Source organism: Furipterus horrens, unplaced genomic scaffold, assembly GCF_987537825.1.
Source record: "Furipterus horrens unplaced genomic scaffold, mFurHor1.1.pri manual_scaffold_17, whole genome shotgun sequence".
Classification (NCBI taxonomy): domain Eukaryota; kingdom Metazoa; phylum Chordata; class Mammalia; order Chiroptera; family Furipteridae; genus Furipterus; species Furipterus horrens.
In genome coordinates, this window is record NW_028327187.1 from 34,958,729 (window position 1) to 34,983,716 (window position 24,988).

General features: G+C 38.0%; 1 protein-coding gene across 2 annotated transcripts in view; it reads right to left on the reverse strand.

The window, feature by feature from the left end:
- Positions 1–2,596: 2,596 nt before the first annotated feature.
- GRIA3 (glutamate ionotropic receptor AMPA type subunit 3) overlaps positions 2,597–24,988 on the reverse strand; it is a 520,351-nt gene continuing 497,959 nt past the window's right edge. Inside the window, exons 14-16 of one of the 2 annotated variants that reach the window (XM_090265357.1) lie at positions 12,413–12,527; positions 9,609–9,856; positions 2,597–4,768 (exon numbers count right to left, since the gene is read on the reverse strand). In XM_090265357.1, coding sequence (XP_090121483.1) covers positions 9,611–9,856; positions 12,413–12,527 — 361 coding nt within the window. In that variant the 3' untranslated portion in view covers positions 2,597–4,768; positions 9,609–9,610. The remainder of the gene's footprint in view (positions 4,769–9,608; positions 9,857–12,412; positions 12,528–24,988) is intronic. The other variant, XM_090265359.1, reaches the window with a different exon arrangement.

Consider the following 24,988-nt stretch of genomic DNA (forward strand, 5'->3'; position numbering starts at 1 on the left):
ACTAGTCAAAAACAAAAAAAGCAACGTGGAGACCAAAGAGGCATTCTCATCTTATGCATAGGAGGAGTGTGCTATTTGAAGTTCAAGACCTTTTTGAAGACCTGGTTGGCAAGTGTGATTCTATGTGTAAGCAAGATACAGTATAGTAGTCCCTCTCTATATCGCGGTTCACTTAGTGCAGCCTCATTGTATTGTGGGATTTAAAAAATATAATATTTAATTATTTATCGCGGATTTTTCGCTATATCACTGGATTTTGCGGTACTGTATATGTATGTTGTTAAAGTTACGTAGGTTTAAGAGTGTAAAATAAATGTAAGGTTAATACTTCGCGGGGCAGTCTAGAACGTGATACCCACTATATTCGCGGGTATCATGTTCTAGACCATCACCCCCCGCGATAGGTGAAAATCCGCAAAGTAGGAACCTTACATTTACTTTAGTATTTATATATATTTTAAGGCTTTATAAACCCTTCCACACACTTATAAACCATTCCCAGTCCCTTATTAACCTTTCCCACTCCCTTATTAACCTTTTCCACACTTTTATTAACACTACGTATGTTCTTAAACATAATCTACACTCTTAAACCTATGTAACTTTAACAACATAAGTATACAGTACCGTAAAATCCAGCGATATAGCAAAAAATCCACGATAAATAATTAAATATAATATTTTAAAAAATCCCATGATACATTGAGGCCGTGATAAGTGAACTGCGATATAGAGAGGGACTACTTTATACAGCCACCACCTGTAGTCTAATTTGAGAAAAATTAAAAGTACCCCCTTTGCTTCTCCCTTCCTCCAAGGAGAAAAAAATTCCCACCTAAACCCAAATTATACTTCACCACCATCTACCATAGCACCTAAGATTAGCTTCCCCTTTGGGGTAAGGAATTGTAGTTCCTGTTAAAATAGAAATTTATTATTTTGGAAGATCTGAGGACATACTGTAATTTGGTAAAGTAAGTCCTCACTTGTTGTTGAACGGTTCTGTGCCTTTAAGCAAAATGATGTACAATGAAACCAATTTTACCATAGACTAATTGATATAAACAATAGTTAAGTTTCTACAGCATGTGATTAATGTTATAATGAAGCAACGTTGAACAAAATGATGTTAATTGAGGACTTGCTGTACTTGAACTGATTTTATCAGCCACTGAAGGGATCATCACTCTAATCCAGTCATTTCATCTGCTCCCTAGAGAATCAGTTCTTTTCTGATGGGACTGCTGTGGGTATCATAATCAAAGGAAATGAAAGCAGTTGAAGAGTTTTAAGGTGTGAGTGGTTCACTAGCTAATCGACATATCAGAGGACATTGAAAATGGTGGTAATACACTGAAGCCCACTGGCCAAATTAACTTCAGTGTGTTATATCAGCTTACACTTCAGAATCTTCTCAGAGTTTTCCTTCCCCACATTTGTTTTTCTTCCTCTCCAAGGTCTTGTGTTCCTTGTTCCCTTGCTCTCTAACCCCAGATATCTTTCTTCTTTTATCTCCGTATCATCTCAGCTTCACTCTCCTTCTGTCTTTGTTGCAAATTATTCCCTTTCCCTTCCTTCTATTATTATCCCTTGTTTACTGTGGTGATCACAGTATAAATTTTGTTTATATTTAAACATTCACTTTATTTATTGGATAACACTATATTCCATGTTTAGTATCTAAAATACAGACCTGAGCCCTGGGTGGTGTGGCTCAGGGATTGAACACCAGTCTGCGAGCCAAAAGGTCACAGGTTCGATTCCTGGTCAGGGCACATGCCTGGGTTGGGGGCCAGGTCTCCAGTTGGGGATGTGCAAGAGGCAACCAATCAATGTCTCTCTCACACATTGATGTTTCTCTCCCTCTGTTCTGCTCCCTTCTCCTCTCTCTAAAATAAAAATAAATAAAATTAAAAAAATTAAAATATAGACTAGACCATTAGCTTTTTGTTTCTTTCTCAAAAACAATCCAAAATCAGTGTAGTCCTACATTCATTATTTTTCCCTCACTCTAAGCCAAAGGAGTAAAGATTTTTCCAATGGAACATTAAGTTATTGTCAGTAATTAAAGCAGCCCCATAGAACTGAGTCAGTTAAACTAAGAGTACTAAGACATATGTTTTGTGACAATAGGGGAAAGGAATTGGAAGTGTTTTTGAGGTTTATCAGTCCTGAGTTTGGACAATTTTATGGGAGGTCAGATCTGGAGACATGAGGATTGGAACCAAGGTTAGGGCCAAAGGTGGAGGAGACAGTGTGGGAATGGAAGGCCCTGAAGTCAATCTTTCTCCTTTACATATGAACTGAGGCCCTGCTTCTTGCTGTTTGTAGACACCATCTCACTGTTGGTGGTCCTTACAAACCTAACCTAAGGTGGTGGTGGTACAGTTCCACTTAGGTGGAGAGGTCTGAGTCTGACTGCAGTTGCAGTTGGGGTGGGGAGAGGCATAATCCTTTGTGAAAATCACCAGTGAGGTGGCTGTTACATTGGTAAAGCTTCTGGTGGGAAGTAAATCAGTGAATAATTACTTCTTGGCATCTGCATCCAAGCAAATTTTACACAAAGCACAGAAACAGAATTATTTCTTTACAATTTTATTTACAAAATGTATTAAAACTTTGTACAATACCTCATGGCAATGAAGCTCTGTAATTTATGCCCACACATGCAATTTATGCTTTTACAGCCATTGGTTTGCTTGGCAATTTTTCTGTTCACTGAAGTACAGTTTAACAACAAAAAGAAAAGAATTGGAAAAAAAAATCCTCAAGTGACTACCGCCAAACTCCCATAGCTTGAAGTTAGTAGCAGAAATTTGAAGCAATCAATTTTTTAAACATGCAAGTTTTTTTTAAAAATAACAAACTAATTTACCCGCCTCTTCATTCTTAGTTTAGTTTCCTCTCTGAAAAACTGATTTGAGTCAATAAACATCTATTCCTCTTTATACAGTGCCTATGCAAACGTTTGTGTTAGGTTGGTTGGTTTGTTTTATACAATTTCATATTTGCACAGCGTTAGCTTCCCGCACTGGGACGTTATAGCATTCAGAAGTTGAAAATCACAGTTTCATGAAAACAAAACAAAAACACAACAGCTTCCTTTTTTTTTTTTTTTTTTTTTTTTTGTTCAATACCATTTAAAATTTGACAGGTGAGTTATTCACTTATGACACACTTTTTGGAATAAAAGTTTATATTACACTTTTCTGGAAACATTTCATTGGAACGAGACTTCTTCCTTTTTTTTCTGAAGATGAGCAAATATGCAGCGAGTCAACTAAGCATCTAAAGGTCACACTTAGGAAATAAATTCAAGCTCCTAGTTTTTACGGTCTGGAAACTTCCCAATGCATGTCACTGATGAGAGCAAACTACTGAACTACAGAAAACATACATTGTTATATAGGAGGTAATTAGTGCGGGGAGACTATTTCCTCTGACTGTTCTGATGATGCCAACGGCAGGTACACAATTAATTACTTGATAGCCGGCGGAGCAGTGGAGCGATCTGAAAGAATCAGTAGAGAGACTGCTCCAAGCAAGGACCTGGAAGTGATGCTGAGGCCCTCAGTTTAGCAGTAGGTTTGGGAATGCATTTTATTCTTTGCAAACTAGAAAAGGACACATGCAGTCTGACGGAGAGCTGCGGGAAGTAACAGGCAACAGCTGGTAAGACAGACCTAGAAAGAGAAAAGTCAGATTGAGAAATGTGGTCTGAACCCACTGGCCTGCCTTGCAACGCAGTCCTGTCTCCGTGGTGTACACTTACTTGAAAGGCATACGTAGCAGAGAAAGCAGAGCTAAACACAGTGTTGTTTCTGAGAAAGATATTCTAAACGCATTTGGGAGTATTGGTAGCATTTCCCTCACCTCAATGCTAAATACTCAGCTATATTGACTTAAAATGCACACTGAAGCAAGAAAAACAGATCTGTGGGTTGAAATTCCAGGCTTCTTGGAAAGCCCCGGGGATCCGTTTTAGGAAAGCACCGAGAGGTATGCCTGATTATGCCTCATCCTTTGCTACACACAAAAGTCAAGTTCAAAAACTCTGTTCATCCCTTCACTGAGTGGGAAGTTATCAAAGCATTTTCACAAAATCATTTCGACACAGAGAAGTCACCGTTTAGTCCCTTTTTTCTCAAAGTGTTTGTATTTTCTTAATTGTTGCATTCACAGTCTAAAAATACACACATTTCAGCAATGTTGAAAGGAAATAGGGTGCACAGAAAGAACATCATCACCAACAGGAAATACCAAAAACATCTGGCCAGCAGATCCTAGAAGAAATGCCAGTCTGTCTTTCCATACACAGGGAGTCAAAGATTTTATGTTCAGGAGAAATTATTTTAGCTAAGATGGGCCTATTTGCTGAATTGGAATTTTAAATTTGTGTGTGTGTATTAAAGAACATGGTGTTTGTATCTGTGCAGTGGTATCAAAGAATGGCTTTTGTTGAATTGACTTCTAATAAGATTTTATTCGCATACTGGAATCTTGCATGTCCATTTTTTTGTTGGTTTTAATTTTTTTCAAGCAAAGCAAAAAGATTTCAATGATGGTTTGCATTGTCGCGAGTCTCAGAGTGTTCCATAAGGCACTGAAGGAAAAAAAAAAATCAGTTTTTCCTATTGAAAGGTCATTGCACCATCAGCAATATTCGTGTCATGCCCGACACCAAGGAGAGTGAAATCTGGCTCAGGATCCTTGAAGCAGCCACGTTTTCGGTGATTCCTCTTGTCACATGCCTCTGGTGGGAAGGGATCTGCAAAGGCAAGGGGGAAATTTAAATTTGAATTGGTTTTTTATTGGAAATTGAGAAGTTTATTATGGCTCAGTCTATCTTGGACAAGAACCACTGCTGTTTTCTCAAATTGTCATCTCTGGGGCTGCACCTGGTTTGACTGGCTTTGGGCAACAGGTCTGTTTAAATCCTTCAACCTAATGCAAATGCTTTGCAGTAAGAAGGTCTGGTTCCTTCTCTTCTATGTGTTGTACTAAGGCATATACAGTCATTGCATGATGTCTAAATCAAAATGTTAATCACCTAGGATGTAGGTATTCTAGAAAGTCTTAGCAGTATTTAAATGTACACATTCAGGACAACTGCACTTCGGAGTGTATTCTAATAGCAGAACCTGTGACCAAGGACTGTTTACCTCGTATAGAGGGGACATACTCTTCTATGGCTTGCTTGATTGAAATCTATTTGCCTACGAGAAGAAAATTTGCTGCTCATTGCCAGAAAGGAAACAGTTTGTTTCTCTTAATACCTACAACCTTAGTTATTAAAGTCTGAACATAGCATGGAGACTTTAAAGAGAAAGAACATTCCAGGAAAAGGCCAGAACAGTGATACCCATGAAGGGCTTGGCACCCATGGGGTCTTTGCCCTGATATTGTAGGCTGATTGAGATGCTGATGCCACTGTCTGCTTGGGGGCATTAACTAGTGTAGAGGACTCATTTGCTCTTGGCTCTGAAAACTTAAGGTCATTTTACTGTCTCATCTTCAAGTTCACATACTTCCTCTCCATCCTTTCCCTCTAAACTAATGGGACCCTTCTTCCCCTGAGCTAACAATGAAGTTTATCCCAAAAGAACAACATAATTGTCTTATACTACTGGCCCTGGAATAAAAGTATCTGTAAGAAGACTGTCAAAGATGCACTGGAAGGCCAAAAGCTCCAAAGAGGGCAGAAGACTAACATGAAAGTGGGTAAAACTTTTCCTCTGAATGCTCAGACTCCTGAGTCATATCAGTCTCAGAAGCTTAGAAAAATTTTACATTTGGGGCAGAAAGATCAAAGTCTCCTCCTCCCTTCCTATTGGCCATAGCATGTCATTATCTAGCTGCATAATTTTGGGAAAGCCATCTATTCTCTTAGTACCTCTGTTTCCTGCTTTTAAATGGGGATAGACAACATATTATCACTGAGGTAAAAGTCCTCTGGGAACAAAGAACATCACCACTTCAATTATCCAGAATGTGGTTTTCCACTTAACATAGGATAAAATTTTTAAGCAGGAAAATTTCCCCAGCAAGAATGTCTATGCATAGGCTGTAAAAGGAAGATTGCTGACTTTGAAAATGGGCTGCATGAACAAAGTTAATATTTTCTAGGAAGACATCTTAGAGGAAAAACGAAACCCTTTTTCTTCACTTCAGCATCTTGAAGTCTTGAAAATGAGAAGGATTTCAAAAATATTTTTTAAGAAACCAAAGAAGGCAGAAGTAGTTCTGAATAGGAATGAAAAACTGGAAAAGATTTCTTAACAGTTAGCAGTGAATCTGAAACACTTGTCAGTTGGTCACCTGCCAAGGCATGATCGGGGGCCACAGTTCAGTGGTACTTCAGCAACCCAGAGAGGCATCAGAGAGTCAAGAGGCCATTTTTTCCTTAGTGGGTGCTGGATCTGGGGCTGAGGCATGTATTCCTACAAGGAGTCTAATAATCCTGACTTGACTCTCACCCATAGAGGACTTCTCCTCTTTCAAGGATGCCTTTTTATTAGCCAGATTTCACCTGGATCATATTTTTGCCAGTGATTTTCCCTTGAGTCATTTTCCCTGAAGAATTAATGGTACTATAAACTCCCAAGGCCGTCTGATAATTAGCAATAAAAGTTAAACCTCAGGGTGCCTCTTCATCTCTGTGCCCCTGAGTAGACCCTGACAGATCTAGGCCAACTCATTGAATTGGAAATCTAATAACTAGGCAACAGATTAGAAGTCACTAGGAGATATTCCAGAACTTCTTGGGAAATAAAAGATGAATGGATGAAGAGCTCACTCTTTACTTAACCAACATTCCTCTTACATTACATCACCAAACTGGCTGGGGACCACAGAGGTTTCTGTTTCAGGCTCAACCTGCTTTGTGCCTCTTGACTGGCACATGTAATGCTTTTCTGGCATCCCAGGAGGCTTTTTTTTTTTTAAATCATCTGGAGACTTCTCACAGACTTGGAGGATAGATTTGTTTGCAGAGGCATTTCCCAGGTTTGCTTTTCATCTGAGAGATGGTTGCCAAGGTGCTAGCTAACGAGGCTGTACCACATTGGCATCGATGTCAATTAAAATGTGATTTTTGCTTTAAGTAGCCTGAATGGATCAACCAAGATGACTAAAGGGCAGCCAGAGCCAGAAGTTGTGTCAAGTTTATTTCTGCAGCTCTTTTCTCAGGTTTGATGTTTTTGGCCTCTACTTTAGGACAACATTCTGCCCAAAGATATGCTGATCTCAGTTTCTTTCTTTTCTTCTTCCTTCCTTTCTTCCTATTTCCTCCTTTCTTCCTTTTGTTTTCTCTTTTCCTTTTCTGTCTCTCTTTTCCTCCCCCCCCTCATTTCTTCCCTTCTTTCCTTAAGTTATAGGCTCTGAGATAATTTTCTCTATAATATTCCTACTTCTTGGACCAGCAGCACCAACACGATCTGGGACTTTATGAGAAATGTAGACTCAGTCGCTGTCCCAGACCTGTTGAGTCAGATCCCCAGGTAACTTTTATAAGATCCCCAGGTGACTCACATGCACACTGACATTTGAGAAGCACTGCTCTGAGGCTTTAACAATAGACTGAGGCAATAATAGTTGGGGAGTAGGGACCTAGATTCTCAGATGGAATGGCTGGTAGTAAAGAGGGTCTGGAGGCTCTGTGACCCTGGGTCCTGATACCCTTCTGTTTCAGAAAGATTCTTTTGGGGGAAAGTAGGAGTGATTGAATACACAACCTCACGCAGAATGCGTAAGTGGGCATTTGGAGGCTTGGTGAAGCCAGTCCCTCAAGACTTTTTGTAAACAAATGGAACATAAACTTAGGATCTGTTCTCCGTTTGATAAGATCCCATTGGGATTTCAAGGTTCCCAGAGACTACCAAGCCATGCGTGATTAGAGGGAGCATGATTTAATGAAGAATACAACTATAGGAGAAAAAAAGGTTGGGTCCTAGATTCAGAACTGCCACTATCTAGTTGTTTTGCCTTGAACAAGTCACTCAGTGTTGCTGAGTCTTAGTTACTTAAAAGGGAAAATACTTTCTGACCCATTACCTCAAATGATGCGATAGAGTTGAGAGCACTTGGAAAAATGCTATGCAGATTTTAGGTGTATTATTTCTTTGGATGCCAGTATCTCAGAATTTGGGATAATTAAGCTAGGCTGAAATCATGTACCATCCTATGAAAAAGCAAATAATATATCCCAAATTGTAATGGGCTTATATAACCTACTCAAGAATAAAATATTTTAAGTACACTAGCACATTAAATGCTTACATGCAAACAGTGCCAATTACAGATGAATCCATGTATTGTACATTCAGTAACGCAATGGGAATAGTTTGTTAGTGGGTTAGTTCAGTGTACTAAATACATCGTGGCAAAAGTTTGCAGTGTGCAGCAGGAAAGAACACCCAGCAACTTCATCAAACAAGATAATGCTTTCCATGGTGAAGACAAATGATTTATTTGAATAAAATATTTAAAAATCAGATTAATTTAGATTCACAACATGAAATATAAGATCAAATAGAAATAAAATGCATGTGTAGAAATTTAAGCACATTAGCATTGACTCATAAGGACAAAAATAAGGGTTGTGAAGCTGCTAAATGTTCTGTTGCACTTCAGAGACATATGTTAGTGATGACAGATGCACTTGAACATAACAAGACTATATTCTTTTATACACTTCGAGAGTGAATGCATTATCCTAATTCAAGCTTGCCTTTGAACACATCTGAGTAATTGGTGATAGTGGTGGTGGGGGTTGGCTATTGCTGCCAGAGTCAAGGTGGCATCAGTCAGGTTCATTTAAGTATGAATTTGGGGCAGCTAGCAACAAAGATCTTAGATTGTTCTTTGGGAGATACTTACCTGAATATTAGTTCCAAGAAAGGGACAACAAAAGAACTCAAAGATTAAAGAAATTTTCTCCTGCTTACATTTATGAGAACCACTGCTCCCGTATAGAAACATTGCATTTCTCAAGGTGGCAGTGCCCCATTTTCATTTCTTATTTTAACACCAGTTCCAGAGCAGCTGCTTTCTCTATGGCTGCACTGTCCAATATTGTGATCACTAGCTACATGTAACTATTGAATAATTGATATATGGCTAGTACGAATTGAGATGTGCCATGAATATAAAATATACTCCAGATTTTAAGACTTAGTGTAAAGAAAAGAATGTAAAATATCTCATTTTAATTATAACATGTTGAAAGGATATCGTAGATATATTGGATTAAATAAACTATATTATTAAATTAATTCCACTTGTGTTATGTTTGAAAATGTGGCGATTAAAGCACTTAAAATTACACATGTTGTCACATATATGGCTCACAAATATTTCTATTGAACTGTGCTGCTCTAGAGGATTTTTTTTTTCCTTTTGGGTCACAGATCACAATTTAATTACAATTATGCTACTAGAAAAGCACCATTGCCTGACAAGAAAGCACAACCATTGTTTTCAAAGAATCAAATGGTTGCAAAGAATAGACAATGCTTGAAACAATAAACAAAACTAAGAAATACAAAAAAGAAAAAAAGATTAACATACAGCAATGTAAGACTGATTAGTTTACTAGACCTTAACCGTACCCCTAGATCTTAACACTCTCTGTTCCATACACGTTGTAGCCTTCTCTGTATGTAGCATAATTTTGAGTGTTGGTGGCAGGAGCAGGCTTAAAGTTTTGGGTGTTCTTTGTAAGTTTCATGCGTTTGGACTCTGCCCGTGATTTGTAACAGAATTCTATCAAAGCCACCATCATGGCCAGCCCCAGACCTCCGACAAGTATATAGAAAACGCCTGCCACATTGCTGAGGCTCAGAGCACTGGTCTTGTCCTAAGAGAAATGAACAACATGATTAGTTCTTGGGAAAAACAAAGGCAATGGGATATTATAATATATTACAACAATATAGGATAGTTCTAAGTTGTAAAATAACTAAATATTGATATAAGTGTTATGACTCAACTCTGACAACTGACTAATGTTTCACAATGGCCAGCAAGATGATAGATTGTGCTGCTGTTGACAGTTGTGATGCTCAGCTATATATTCTTTTATTTTGACTCCTTAAATCCTTCAGTACTTCAAAATAGTATCAACAACTAAATAAAAGAGCACTTGGCCATGGGAGCAAAAATGTAAACACAAGCACAATTTATTCATTTTCTAGTCTCAATAAACACCATTTGCCAGAGTTGAGCTATGATATAATCTCTATAAATGTAACACTTTTTTCATTTGGGAACTTGAAGCACTCTTTCCCCTCTCTGATCCACAACACCCCTTTCTCCCTTGTCTTCCCTGTGACAAACTTGCCAACAACTAGCCTTTAAAATACCAGGTGATACTATTAGAGGTTCCTGATACTCTAATCTGGGGAGTTACTTCACAAGGGTTTGTTTAGGAGGGATTAACTGTTCCCTTTCCCCGGGTGGTTGAGAAATTTCTCCCTTTGGGGACTGGTTTCTAAGTGTTCATTCTCAGGGCAGCAAGTCTTTGTGCTGCTGAACAAAGGCACAGTACAAAGAATGAACTCCGTTCCATCTTTGAGAGAGTTTAAGGAAACTGTCAGGAGGACCCATTGGGTCCTGAATTGGCTCCGTACAAATGAGAAAGCTTTTCCAGGAGGCTGATGATTAAAAAAAGATCCAGCTCATTTTTAGCTTTTATTCCAGGGAATGTAGCAGAATATTAAAAAAAAAATACTATACTTATCTGTTTTCTACTCACAATAGGGGAAAAATTGAGGAAGCTGGTCAGTGACTTTCAGGTCAAGCTGTGCAAATCTGACTAAGCTATCTGCCTTTATGAAAAAGCAACAACTGAACTGCTGAACCATGGAAAGAAAAAAGTTGGTGCCTTGAGCCCTACCTTGAGGTAGGACACACCAAGGGCCAGGAGACTTCCTTTGAAAAACATAAAATAAAGTAGCATTTTGTAGTCTTTTTAGAGGGAATGTAACCATTTTGCTGCTGAATGTAATGGAATGGAATACCCAAATTGTTAAGTCAGTGAATTCAGAATTTTATTCAAATGATAACACAGTGAGTGGATAAAGCCATTACTGACACTCAGCGCTCTGTGTCTCAGCTAGTCCTGGTAACATTTAACAAATTAAATGTAAAGACAATATGGCCTTGTCTTGATTATGTTTTCACAGGAGCCAGTCCTGTACTTGTTGATCTTAATAAAAAGACCAATTAGAATTATATCATATGGTCAGGAAAGGATTGTGTATGCCTCATGTCTGCAACAATTTTGTAAATAGTTATTTTTCTAGGATGAATAACAGCTAGACAAGTGGCAAAAATTTGTCACTTATGGAACAATGGATCATTTCTTTAAGGAAGCTGGTGAGACTATCTCCAAGAATATTCCATAGTCCATTAGGACACGGACTGATTTCTGGTAATCCTCCCTCTGCCATGAGACTTTTATATGTACGTGATATTTGATGGGGGAGAAGCATCCTTTGACTTAACCCATGTAAGTTGTACCAGCAAGAACAGTTTCAAGTTCCATGTATTTAAGTTTCACAGAATTCCCTCTTGTGGGATGTAGAAAACCAGTAGCAAAATGGTTCACTGCACAGGGAAAATGGGTGGCATTTCATGAAATGAATTAACTGGTACCACAATATTAGTTCGAAAAAAAAAGGAAAGGCAAAAATTGAAACTAAAAAGAACTTTCTTAAGGGAACAAAGGGGGGCAGGAAGGAGGCAGGGAAGAGTGTTTCATGCTTATCAATGTGATGTCATCCTGACAATGTATACCCTTAAGGAGCATGCAACTAAATTTAAAAAGCATTATATACAGAGATTCAAATGACACCTTTGGAAGAGAGAAGTGTGACAGACTTAATGAGATTCAAGATCCAAATAGAAGCTGAACTCAATATGACAGTAGCTGGGAGGAGGCTAATCATTATGCTTACAGAGACCAGTCTTGGATATGACATAATACATTAATAACCAAAGGTATTCACAACTACAAAGTCTCTGACACTGTTAGAGGTTAAGAAAAAGTACTGTCACAACTGGATCTTTTCTTTTTTTGGTTATTGTTGTTATATTTTCTGTTTCAACTTCGGAAATGTGAAATACAGTAAAACCCCCTTATAACACAGTTAGTTATTTTATAGCTTTGGAAATGCAGCGGGCTAGACCGAGTCCCCTAATCATAACAATAGCTCTCTAGAGTCAATGATTGATGTCACACAGCAGGCCTTTGAGGCTGGTGTTGGCCTTATTCCTTTAACACTGGTGTTATAAAGGGGTCCCACTGTGTCAGGGAGTGTGTGTTGGGAAGGAAAGCCATTTTAGGGTAGAAAATAAACAGTGGTTCAAAATGTGATTGCTAATCAGTACAAAAAGACCTTCAGCGACTGACCTTACTCCCGGAGTCCTTGGCTCCACATTCCCCCTTATCGTACCACCATTTGTTTTTCAGCTTGTCTAAGATGCCTTGTTCACTGAGTTTCAATACTGCAAGGTTTACAGGCGTTCTTCACGTGGGAAATAACATAAATAACATTATATTATGTTATTTTATGTTATTCAAGCTTCAAACTACTTTAAAACTATAGAAAGCGATAAAGCAGGGGGCCCTGGCCACAGAGTAATTTTAGACACTGCAGGCAACCTGAGCATTACCTTATAAAAAGTTAACACTACAGCAACGCTATATTTACCAGGGCCTGCCCATATCGCTTTGAGTAATCGGCACACACTGTTAAATAATGAGGATAGAAAAAAGGCACTCCTCAGATAGGCTGTGTGTGGTGAGGAGGGTCTCCCCTCAAGTGACAATCGTCAGTGGCAGCTTGCAGTAGCTTTGTGATGGAGATGTGTTAGATTTGATCTAACCTGGGTGTCTTGTTGTACTTCCAGACAGAAAGCAAGTTCTATGGAGGAGTGGGGAAGGGGACTGAGCTGGATTGGGAAACATTTCCATATGTGAAACGAGACAAAAGGATGAATCCGCACAGAAATAAAAGATTCTGCATGAATAACATGCCTTCTGATTGATTGTCCTTTATTACACAAATATGCTACCCAGCTGAAAATGATCTCAGAAAAAACTAGATTCCATACATGTCTTCACTCCATAAACTGAATACCTATACACATCCTGGTTTTAGCATTAAAAGTATAATGTGAACCTCTGTGTTTTGGATAAGAGGAATACTTCCAACAGTGGGAGAATTGACCTATGGATTGTTTTTGAGTTACTGACTGGCTATATTGCTGAGATGGTCCTATGTTTGTGATCAACTTAGGTCACCAGAGGGCAAACCAGATTGTTTAAAACTAGATTATTAACATGGCATGACCTAAAATGGCAAATTGACTCTGATACTGTGGGTAGCACTCTAGAGGAACAGTTTAGGTAAGCTGTTCTGGAAAGATAAGGCTTCCTTAACTGAGAAGGTATTACATCCCCAGAAGGGCAGGCCATGGCTCCCTAAGCTTCCACACCTTAAAGCATAAGGAATGCAGATGGAACCACTGGGAAAAGTGCAAGAGACTCTACTGGTCCTAGAATTAAGATTTTTCTCTCTTAGAAATTTCTTTAGCTATAAATTGGGAATAATGACCTTTACCCTGGCAGCTTTCTAGAGCCAATGAATTTTAAATAAAGTATCTCTAAAACTTTAGATAATGAATGCACTACATATAGAGGGTGGCATAATTTTATTATGAGGCAATCAATGACTGTGTGTTCAGATTCATGTGAACAATATTGCCAATACCACTGTATATTAGTTTGAATGCCACTAATTTACAAGGAGGAAAGCAGAGACATTTGTGCAACTATGGGCATGCCATAGATTTTCTTAGCTTATTTTGGACAAGTTGGACCCACCAACATATCTGTCATTGACAAGACTTCCTATAGTCATAACGATCTGGCTTGTATCAGACTAAGTCCCCCAAACCTATTTCTTTTCTTACCCACTTTGCTGTTGAGAGCAGAGGGAGCATATCAACCTGAGATATTTTAAGAAATGTATCATCATTTAAAAATAATATGCGATTTCACAGTACTTGAGATTTGGAAAAACTATAAACTTTTAGTGTCAGGGAGGTGACACTTTCTCAGTTAGTACAGGGCTTGGAAGCCAGAACATCTTCATTTAATCTCACAAGGAAATTGAGGTCCTTCTATACTTTAACCAAGTTCTTTCAATCAATGCTCACAGCCTCAGGGTTCTCAAATGCCAACCATAGGTGCTTGGAATGCAAATAAACAAAATATACTAAAAACTTAGAGCCTCTTTAATATATTATTGGCAGTGAAAGTTAAATCTTAGACTTTTAAAGGACAGACAGGTCATGTCTGGCCCTGACAAATGTTGGAGTTGCCTTCTCCCCCAATTCCCACTGTCTGGCTCCCTTCTCTCTCTCCTTTTCCCTATTATTTTTTGTTTTATCACCACCACTGCTCCCCCAGTACTCTATGCCTTAAGCTGGGCAGTAGCCCATGGGCTCATATTGCAGAGGAGTTGCTTTCCAATGGAATATGAATGACCAATTCCATCAGGGCCACAGGAAAAAGTACAAAGCATTTCCTTCTTCCTTTCTGTGCTTCCTCTTTTTTTACAAAGGGCCCAGCATACTCAGACTGCTCTCTAAGCCCTTACTAGCCTCTGTCATCCCTCAGGGTACTATGTTCTTTGAATTACTTCATTCAATTTCTTCAGTACAGCTGCTCTATACTAGATCAGAGAGCAGTCTGTTAAAGGCACTCATACCTAAGGTCCAAATAAAGATCTCTCCCTAGAGCTGTTAGGTTTTAAAGAAGTTTGTCAACCCTCAAATGATCTAGGTTGATAAAAGTGTCACATGTTAGTTTAGGGCAGTGGTTCTCAAAGCATGGCCCAAGAATCCCTGGAGGGTCCTTGAAACCTTTTCACCAAAGGGTCGAGATCAAAACTATTTTTATAATAATATTAAGACACCCTTGCCCTTCTCACTCTTATTCTCTAATGATATACAATGTACTTTCCTGGAGGCTACATGACATGTGCTATCACAACAGATCAAATAAAACAGTGAAAATGAGAATCCCATTCTCTTATATTAAGTCAGACATTGAAGAGAGTTGCAAGAACTTAGGACAATGTCACTCTTTGCTAATTTATTTTTGTTTTGCAAAACTGTAATTATTGTTTATAAAAGTGCATTAATTATGTTAAAATATTAAGTTTATTATTTTAAAACTGTATCAATGAATATATTATTTTAAAATTCTTCTATTTTAATTTTTATGCAAAATATTAATAGACAAAATTTGGGGGGTTCTCTATAATTTTTAAGTGTGTAACACAATTCTGGAACAAACAATTTTGAAACACACTGGTTTTGGAGGAAGGAAGGCTTTTCCTGTGCCAGGCCTATTCTGGGCTGCCACCATCCCCAGGCTTAGTATATCAGTAGTTTAGTATCCTAGTTTTGATAAATGGCATGTCTCTGCCTTAGGCCATGCAGTGGTTTCCACAGAATATCTGGTAACTGCTTCCCACTCCCATGGCCTCCACATTACAATGGAGGTTACCTTAGAACAATGGTTCTCAGTTTGGGGTCATTTTGTCCTCCAGGGGATATGTGGCAACCTCTAGAGTCATTTTTCATTGTCACAAGTGGGTGGTGAGATGCTTCTGGCATCTAGAAGGTAGAGGCCCAATATGTTGCTAAACACCCTACTATGTACAGGAAAGCCTCTCACAACTGAGCTCCAAATATCAATTGTGCTGAGGTTGAGAAACCCTGCCTTAGAGCACCCAGATCTCATTTGAGGTCCCAAGACTTTAGAGAAATCAGACAAATGATATACCCGAGAAGTTTAGTCTTTGATTGGAAAAAAATCACAGGGCTTATGAAATCTGGCAGAGAACCAATGTGCATTTGGGAACTTCTAAATAAAAATGAAGGAGAAAAACAAACATTTCAAGCAGCAGCACAGTCAGGAGTATAAAAGCTGTAATGATAAATCACAGATAATACCATTTAAAAAGGTTGGGATAGCTGCCAAGAAAAAAACTACTTTGAAGGCCAAATCTCCTAGAGCAGTACGTTGCTGTGGGGTGGAATATATTCCCAAGATAGCGAAGAAAAACTGCTATAATTTTTTCTCTTACTGTGCTTTACTGGAGGTACTGCTCAGCTGAATTCAAATCAACCAAATCTATTGATACCCTTCCCCCAACATACACATATGCACACAATTTGGCATTTTAAAAGAAGTAGAATTAGGTGGGCATGCAGTCATTTTAAATGTCACTTTCTCCATGAAGCCATTTTTGCTCCCTGCTCCAATATTTTCTCTCCCCTCCTTCATCTTCTACTTTGCCTTATTTATGCCCATGTCATATAACTCCCACTACACTATGTACTTTTCAAGGGCAGGGACCATGGCTTATGTGTTTACATCCCCACTTAGAATAATAGTTCTCTCCATAAATATTTGTTGAATAGATAACTCTTTTAGAATTTTTTTCAGCCTAGTACTTCACAGAATTATTATAATAACTATTATTATTGGTCAAGCTTAATGATCACTATAAGAATATAAATTTATGGTCTCTACTTTTCAAGTAAAGGAATTGAAGTACAGATAGATTAAGTGATCTGCTCAAGCCTGCATGAAAATTATGGGGCAAGCCAGAAGGCAAATTATTGTACATCTAACTCTGTACTGTGCATTCCCCAGTGGAACACATGTAATGGTAGCAGTTCTTATTTGTGTTCTTGGGGCTTGGATGTACATAATGGTTTTTTTCTTTAGGGACCACTGTACTCCGGATAACTTATCAACCTAGCAAGGGCATATCTTGCAGCTGGAGCCTGTCATGGTGTAACAATATGTCTCCAGGGTAATGTTTCAGAGCAATTACTGCGGACCCTTAACTGGTACCTAAGAGAATTATAAGTCAGAAATATTTATTGTACTCACCTCAGTAGAGAACAGAAATAATTAAACAAAGTAGGTCAGATTTCTATCGTGGAAATTAGTTAGGCATTCTTTCCTCTGAAGGGCTTGCTATGAACTTTTTGCTGAGGAGACCTCTCCTAAGACAAGGTCATGGGTGGCCGGCTTAGGGAAAGAACAGGAGAGCTTTGTGATGTAATTTCAGGGGGTCTTGGAGTGTCTTCCCATCCAGAAATATTTTTATTTTTACCTAAAGTTCTCTCATGAGAACTGCATACCTTTAAGTTGGAGCAACATTTGTTGTTAAAATACGCAGGTGCCTGAGAAATGGGAAATGAAACAAAGAACTGTTTACAAACTCCAACTCTTTGTTCCATTTTGTTGAAAAAATGTTCAAGGTGGAAAAGACTGTGAAGTTTCCCTAAAGATAAAGTGGTAAGTAAATGTGAATTAGACAGTCATTTAAAAGTATGGGAAGGTAGTGCTGACCTGTGGCAGGATGATGATTTCTTTTTTCTTTTTTAAATATTTTTTATTTATTTTTAGAGAGAGAGGAAGAAGGGAGGGAGAAAGTGAAGGAGAGAAACATCAGTGTGTGATTTCCTCTCTCACGCCCCCTACTGGGGACCTGGCCCACAACCCAGGCATGTGCCCAGGCCTGGAATCAAACCTTCAAACCTTTGGTTCGCAGGCTGGTGCTCAATTCACTGAGCCACACCAGCCAGGGCGTGGGATGATGATTTCTGAGTGTGGGGAACAGATATGGAATGGTGTCTATTTTTTAAAAATAGGGGCAATAATGCTTTGAAAATGAGTTTTATTTTTAAAGAAAACATAACTGGCTGATACAAATTTTTGCTTATTTCTCTCATCCACACCTGGCAATAACTCAGCTACAAAGGTCTGTACTCACTAATCCAAGGCATCTGACCCCAGGTGGCAGTTGTCTAGGTTCCTAGCTCACTCCTGGGTTTACCAACCAGCCATTTCACAGTTCATTTTTATCTTAGTGATGGCCAACATTACGTATAATAAGAAGACCTTTTTTCTTCTGAAAGTAGAAACTGTTTATTTTTTTAAAGTAACTAAAATTTTTGAAATATGTATTTCAAAAGAACTTTCCAATTAATTTTTCTATTTTGACTTTAGGATATACTTAAAATAGGTAGTTGGAACCATGTTGGATTCTTTCTTATGAACAAAGAAATGTGGAGAGAGTGGTGTTAGGGTGCTGAGTTTCCCCTTAGTGGAAAAGAAGAAAAGATGTCCTTGTAAATTAACAACCAAGTGGATTTTTATAAATGGTGATTCTGGAAGGGCTGAGATAAGAATTTGACCTATTGATATGGCTCTAAATGGCTTCACTTCTCTTTTCTGACCAAGAATGCCTAAAGAGCAAATAACTGTTTAATTGATGATGCCAATAAAGCCCTTAGGAGGAATACATATATGTGTAAATATGTAGGTTATGGAGAAATACAAGGAGACCAGAAAAAAGTAAAAGAAATATATGAGCAAGGATGACGTGTTTGCATAGTTAGAGACCTGCGCTAAAAATACAATATCTGGATAATGAAAATGGAAACTTAACACAACCTAAGCCAGAAGCCCTCCACTCACCCTATGACTCATCCAAATCTCATTCCAAATTACTAATATTTGCTTCTTGATACCTAGTGATTTTTTAAAAACAACTTATTAGAATTATCTTTGGCCCAGTAGAGGGAGGACAGCCATTCTCTCTGTCTCTGGCTTTTAAAATAAAGATATTTTATGTTTTAATGGTGGCAAATCACCTTTCCCAATAGCTCACTTGCTCTTCTAGCCTTTTCTGGATAACTCTGAGGATCACTCAGGATCACAGGCATGTATAATAAGTCCTCACTTAAAATATTGTCAATAGTTTCTGTGACTTTAAGCAAAATGATGTATAATGAAATCAATATTACCAAAGGCTAATTGATATAAACAAGAGTTAAGTTCCTAAGGCATCTCCTTGTTATAATGAAATGATGTTGAATGAAACAATGTTATTCAAGGATCTACTGTACAGATAGGCAGCTGTACACATCTCTGCCCAGGCAGGTCTTGATTTATCAAGTTGAAGTCAAGTGATGACCAAGCAAAAGAAGAGAGTCTTTTCTGGATTAAAAAAAAAAAAAAATTTTACTCTAAGGTCCTTTATATTCTTTTCTGTAGCTTACCTTGGGATGTGTGTAGTGAATGAATTTACATCACCATATAGTAGCTGTTGGAGGCTGTGACGGTTCAAAATAGGCCCTAGACTATACTAACAACTGGAGTCCCTTAAAAAAAAATCTCTACCCATTTCTTTTCACAGGGGTTTCTGGATAAAAGATTCTAAGAGAATGAGGGTTTAAGTTATTTCAACCCCTCTACCCTTCGAGGAAGCCTGAATTTTCTCCACTACTGGGGAGTAGACATATATGACTTGGCATTACTGGACTCTGGCCACCCATGTGACCCTCATTTCACAAGGGCAGCTACAATGATATGCAGAGTTATGCACTGCTTAGCTGCTGAGGCTCCCTCTAAGAGAGTATTTATATCTATGTAGTTCACAAATGTAGCTCAAACCTATTTAACTCCTTGCTAATGAGATCATAATTTAATATAAGTGCAAAAAGCAAATTCAATAATGAATGCATTGTAACATTAGGACTTGGAGGCTATAAATGATTTTACTAAGAGCCTAAGAATGCTCCTTATTGAAACCTTTTGATGAGCATCTATACTAGAGAAAAGAAACCCCAGAAGTCACTTGTAGATATGTGGGTAAAGCCTGTGCGTTTCCAAATGATAACCTCTCAAATTAAAAGTGACAGACCCTTTGATTCTACAAGTTGTGAATTTCACTGTGGATTTCTGCCAAACCTCTCCCTCTAGAATAGGAATCCAAAACTGTTATTGGTTGTGGACTATCTCACATAACCCAATTTGTCTGAGAAGCATTCTTATTCAATTTGTCCCCCACAGAGAGAAGGAGCTCAGGGAAGATGCTAAACTCCTGGGGAAGCCAGTTTTGGTTAAAATGTGGCTGCAGATACTCTCCCAAGCACATTAATTGATATGATTCACTTGAAACAGTGGTTTAAAAATCCATTAAAATTTCAAACAAGGTGGGGATTGATGGTGGGAACCAGGGTGTGTGTGGGCAGGGGAAAGAAATGGTGGAAAAATTGGGACAACAGAATTGAACAATTAAAAAATAAATTAAAAAATAAAATCCATTAAAAATTCAAACTATCAAATTTAGTTGGGTTTTATTACTTATAAGTGTGTTTTCTTTAGCAATCTCAATGGCACCGAGAAAGAGAGACAGAGACTGAGAAGACAGACAAAACTGACATCACAAGTATTTCTGAAGACATGTAGTTCATTCCCCTGACTTCAGGCAAAATATTCATTGAGAGTTTAATCTGATGGGTACTAGCATCCTCTTTTTTCCCCAATAGCCTTCCCTTGACCATGACCCATAGAATAATAATCAACTTAGCTTACACACCAATAGGCTGTAACAAATGGAGCCTATATATCAGATCTAAAAGCTGGTTGCCATGCTAGGGCACATACTACCCTCGTCTAGCAAGCATTCTAGCATTCACTTATCTCCATTTCCAGCAGTGATGCTAGATAGGACAGAGCAGCAAAGTCGGTCTTTCCCTTTCTTCAATCTCTTTCCGTTTTTTATAAATGTAAAGTATACTATTGCCTTACGTCTATATTTTGAGGAACGTCTGCTTCAAAGCCAATGAAGTTAAGCTTTAAGGTAAATCTAGACTTGGACCACACTTTTGCCACTTCTGACCAATAGGGATTTGCCTCATGTGCCAAGGGCCAAATGCTATACCGCTCTCTAGAAAGTCAAAAGAGAATGGATTTCAACTGTTTCCAATAAAAGAAATCTGCCCCCACCCTACTCCACCAACCTCAGTTCCCACCCTCATTAAAGGAAATTTAATAGTTTTAATATGTGGTTCTATAACCTCCCCACCAAATGAAAAGAGACAAATTGATTTGGTGTTAGAGGGGCAGAAAAAGCATAGACATATACCATTTCACTGCTACTGCAATGGTGTCTTTCCTCTTGGCAATTGTATAATAGCATGCTTACCTTCAGACTTTTTATTCTTGCTGCTCTTTCTATAGCTCTGGTGTTGGACACTTGGTCATTATTTGTCAACAAGAAACACATTCAAGTTATTGGGATCACACCAAAGGCAAATAATCATGTCTTAATAATAGAAACCATGTCAAGACCACATAGCACTAACATATCACTGGAATGGGTTAATTAAAAAAATAATTTTCTTTTTAGATTACAATTTCTTTCCTGTGGTAGAATTTATTCTTTAACACCATTTGGCAAAATGAATGGCTTTGGCAGTCATTGGACTCATTCAGTTCTTAAGACAAAGAGGTCCCTTGCTTGAAGCAGCCACTTGACAAAAAATGAGGGTTGCTCTTGGGAGAAAGACCTGAGTAAGTTCAAGGAGCAAATTTAGTCACTACCAGAAAAGAAAATTGTCAGGTTCTTCATACTTCCAGGAGGCAGCACCAGCACAGAGACATGCAAACTAATGAAGAGCATAATATACTCACCCTACTCTTCAATCCCAAACCAGTCTTGGTGATTCGTGGAAACTTCTTCTAAGACCCAGGAAATGTCATCGATCTGTAATGATTCTTGCCTACACACATAACAGTGTCAATAAAGAGTCATTGGGATCCATCTTAACCCTGGGCATCGAAAATGTCTACCTTTAAGAATGGCTCCTGACAATAAAAGGTCCATATTGTTGCAGGTAAAAGGCAGATTCAGATTTACATCCAGTATTCAAAGCCCAAGAATGTTAAAGGCTTCTGGGTGTGGAAGAGTAGTGGTTAAGAGATGGTGGCATAGGAGAAGAGAATTGTAGACATACATGGAAGAAGAGAAATACACACAAAATTGAGGATCATTTATACATATGGGAAACACAGTATCACTTTGTTTATCTATGTATAACTGAATAGGAAGCCGAGGACATTTGGAAATGAGCTATCCTAAAGTATAACCTTCACTATCTTTGAATAGAGGACTTGCTAAGCAAATGTAAGGGATTAAAAAAAAAAAAAAGATTGCTAGTGATAGGAAGGAGAATCGTATTTGAATTTCTTAAGAGAACAAACCATTTTAGGTACTTTAAAAGCACCCATGAGAAAGGAAGCACAACTATTGATCATTTCAATTGCAAGCCATATTTTGAATTTATTAAACAAGTTCCCCAAGTTCTTTACTAGTATTAAATTGGCTAGTATAATCTAGTCCCTATATATATTTGAAGATAATAAAACTGCATTTCTCTATCAATATTCTGTAAATCATAATGATAATCCAACCATTTATTTAATTAATGAAAGTTTAATTGCATATTCTAACCTCATCCCTTATTTCTCTATATGACTTACAAGGTAAGGCACCTATGGTACAACACTCATTGTGTCTAAGGGTTCAGAATGGTCCCATTTAAACATTTTGTTCCAATATTCCCCAAAACTCAGAAAGTATGCTGATTTTCAGCTTAGAAAATATGGACACTGAAAGTTTATTTAAATCCCTAGATAGAACTAAAACTAGGGCAATCCTAGGGTGAGGTGGGGTAGGATTTATAATGCCTTGTTACCTCAAAGCTTGTTTAACTGACCAGACCCCCTCTAGTAAGGTAGGACTACATAGGAAAGCTAAACTGATGCCCTTAGCCAAGGTTAAGAGAATGAAGCATTGTGGTGCTTCTTTCGGGAGAATTTGTAAATCTGAGGTGACAGGCAGCTACAGAGGGAGGCTGACATGTTTTTGTGTTAATTCAGCAACTAAATCCCTATTCTGCTGTGATTTATAGTGACAGACTTTCATTAGTTGTGTCACAAACCCTTGGCGATCTGAGTTGATCACTGAAACAACCTACTGGCCCTTAATTACCACATTTGCACACACATTGTAATAAAACACTAACACAAAAGGGTGATTTGCAAGTTAAAAACTCCCAGACCACAGCTCTAATTTCCATGATCCTTGCCTGTGCATTTAGAGTCTGTCAAGGAAGGATCAAGTCTGATTTGTTTGGGTCCTATAAGCCCAGGTTTAGAAAACTGATGTAACCAAGAATTATTTTAGCTCTAGCCTGTAGGTCTGGTTCAGGGGCTAATTCAGTGACTGACATATCAATTCCTTCTGTTGAGAAGAAAAGAACAGAAAAGAAAAGAAAAAAGAAAAGGAAAATCAATTTTATTAGCTTAAGCATATGCATATTTAAAACAGCCTGAGCCCTGGCTAGTGTGGCTCAGTGGATTGAGTGCCAGCCTGAGAACCAAAGAGTCCTGGTTTGGTTCCCATTTGGGGCACATGCCTGGGTTGTGGGCCAGGTCCCCGGTTGGAGGTGTGTGAGAGGCAGCCACATATTGTTTCTCTCCCTCTCTTAAAAAATAAAATAAAATAAAATAAAACAGCAAAGTTTTTAACAGCCTGAAAAGTTGCTGTTTTCCATAGAATAGTAACTTTTTGAGAATAGGCTTAGAATGTGTAATGTCTCATGCCAGGGGAGGAAAAGTCAACAATTTAACATAATTGCCCATTTATATATATTATCATTACTTAAAGGTTGCAGGAGACAGACAAAGAGATAAGTAGTGTAGGTTTTCTTTTTCCTTCTCTTGGCTTCAGAAATAATAGGTATGGAAGTGTTTTTGAAAATGTAGAAGCACTCATAAATGTCAGTCTTTCTGATTACTGTCATTTTTAGTAATCAGTACTGATGGCTAGAATGGCTTAAATATGCCATTTGCCTTATAACCAAGGTAGTTGAGAATGAACCTGATTTTTATGGAAATATATCACATGCAATAAGATTCATATTGTTCATTGGGAGGTTAGATGTGATAAATTGCTATCTGCAATATTATCACAAGAGGTGACCCTGAAAGTCCACAGAGATTTGTGACAGCATTAGCTGTGTGACCTTCTCAAAGTCACCACCATCTCTGTGAGATAATGGTATATTTGTCAATTGTCCAGTTAACTGGGGATAGGGTACAATAAAAAAGTGTAATTCTCAAGCCATTTTACTAATACAGTTAAACTTCACTGATTTGGACTAACACAGGGAAGGGATTGTCTGAATGAAAAAGTCCTGAGTTACAAAATCTGTTTGAAGAATGACAATTTTATTACTTTAAGTCTATTTTGTAACTCAAAGTCACTATAAAATATTTCTTTAAGTGGAGGTTTTTGTGAGCACTATTTTAGCAGATAGATTTGTAATGAATATGATTATATCTAATAAATGCTTCCAACATTTGTAGAAGGTTTGTTCTCTTAAGGAAAAATTCAACTGACAATCTAGTCCAAACCCTTCATTTGCTTAACAAACCTCTCCTGGCTGCATCCCTCATAATATAACATTAGATTGTAGACTGGTCCTTATTCATTTTATCACAGATTATAAACTAGAGGGCTCCAAATTAATGAGGTTTCACTGTTCTACCTTCTCCATTGATTTGTTTTTGGTATCACCACTAAATAGTGGTAAAACACAATCAAGTTCATCTCTTGCCCCTTCTCTCGCTCACTCTCAGAAAACAGCAGGTAGCAAGAAGGAAGAAGATAAAAGCAAGCTCCTTGGTAATCCAGAAATGGAATAAGCAATCGTTGGATATGCAGCACTGATCATACTATTATTCATAGTTGAGAAAACGGTTGACTTATTTCAAGAAGTTGGCTGCTGAAATGACTGAAAAAAGTGATTTGAAGGATACCTGGCAGGTAGAACTTACAGTAAAAAAAGTTGAAAACACTTAAGATCTACTGAAATATTTTTCTATTTGCATATCGAAAATCATATTATCTGGAAATCGTGCGTTGGCAATTAAGTTACTTGATAACTTGGCAGCAGTATCAGCTGAGAAACAAAGTTGCTTGCTGGTTGTAATTAGTAAATAGCTGGTCTAAAATTTTATGGGTCTTCATGATACCAA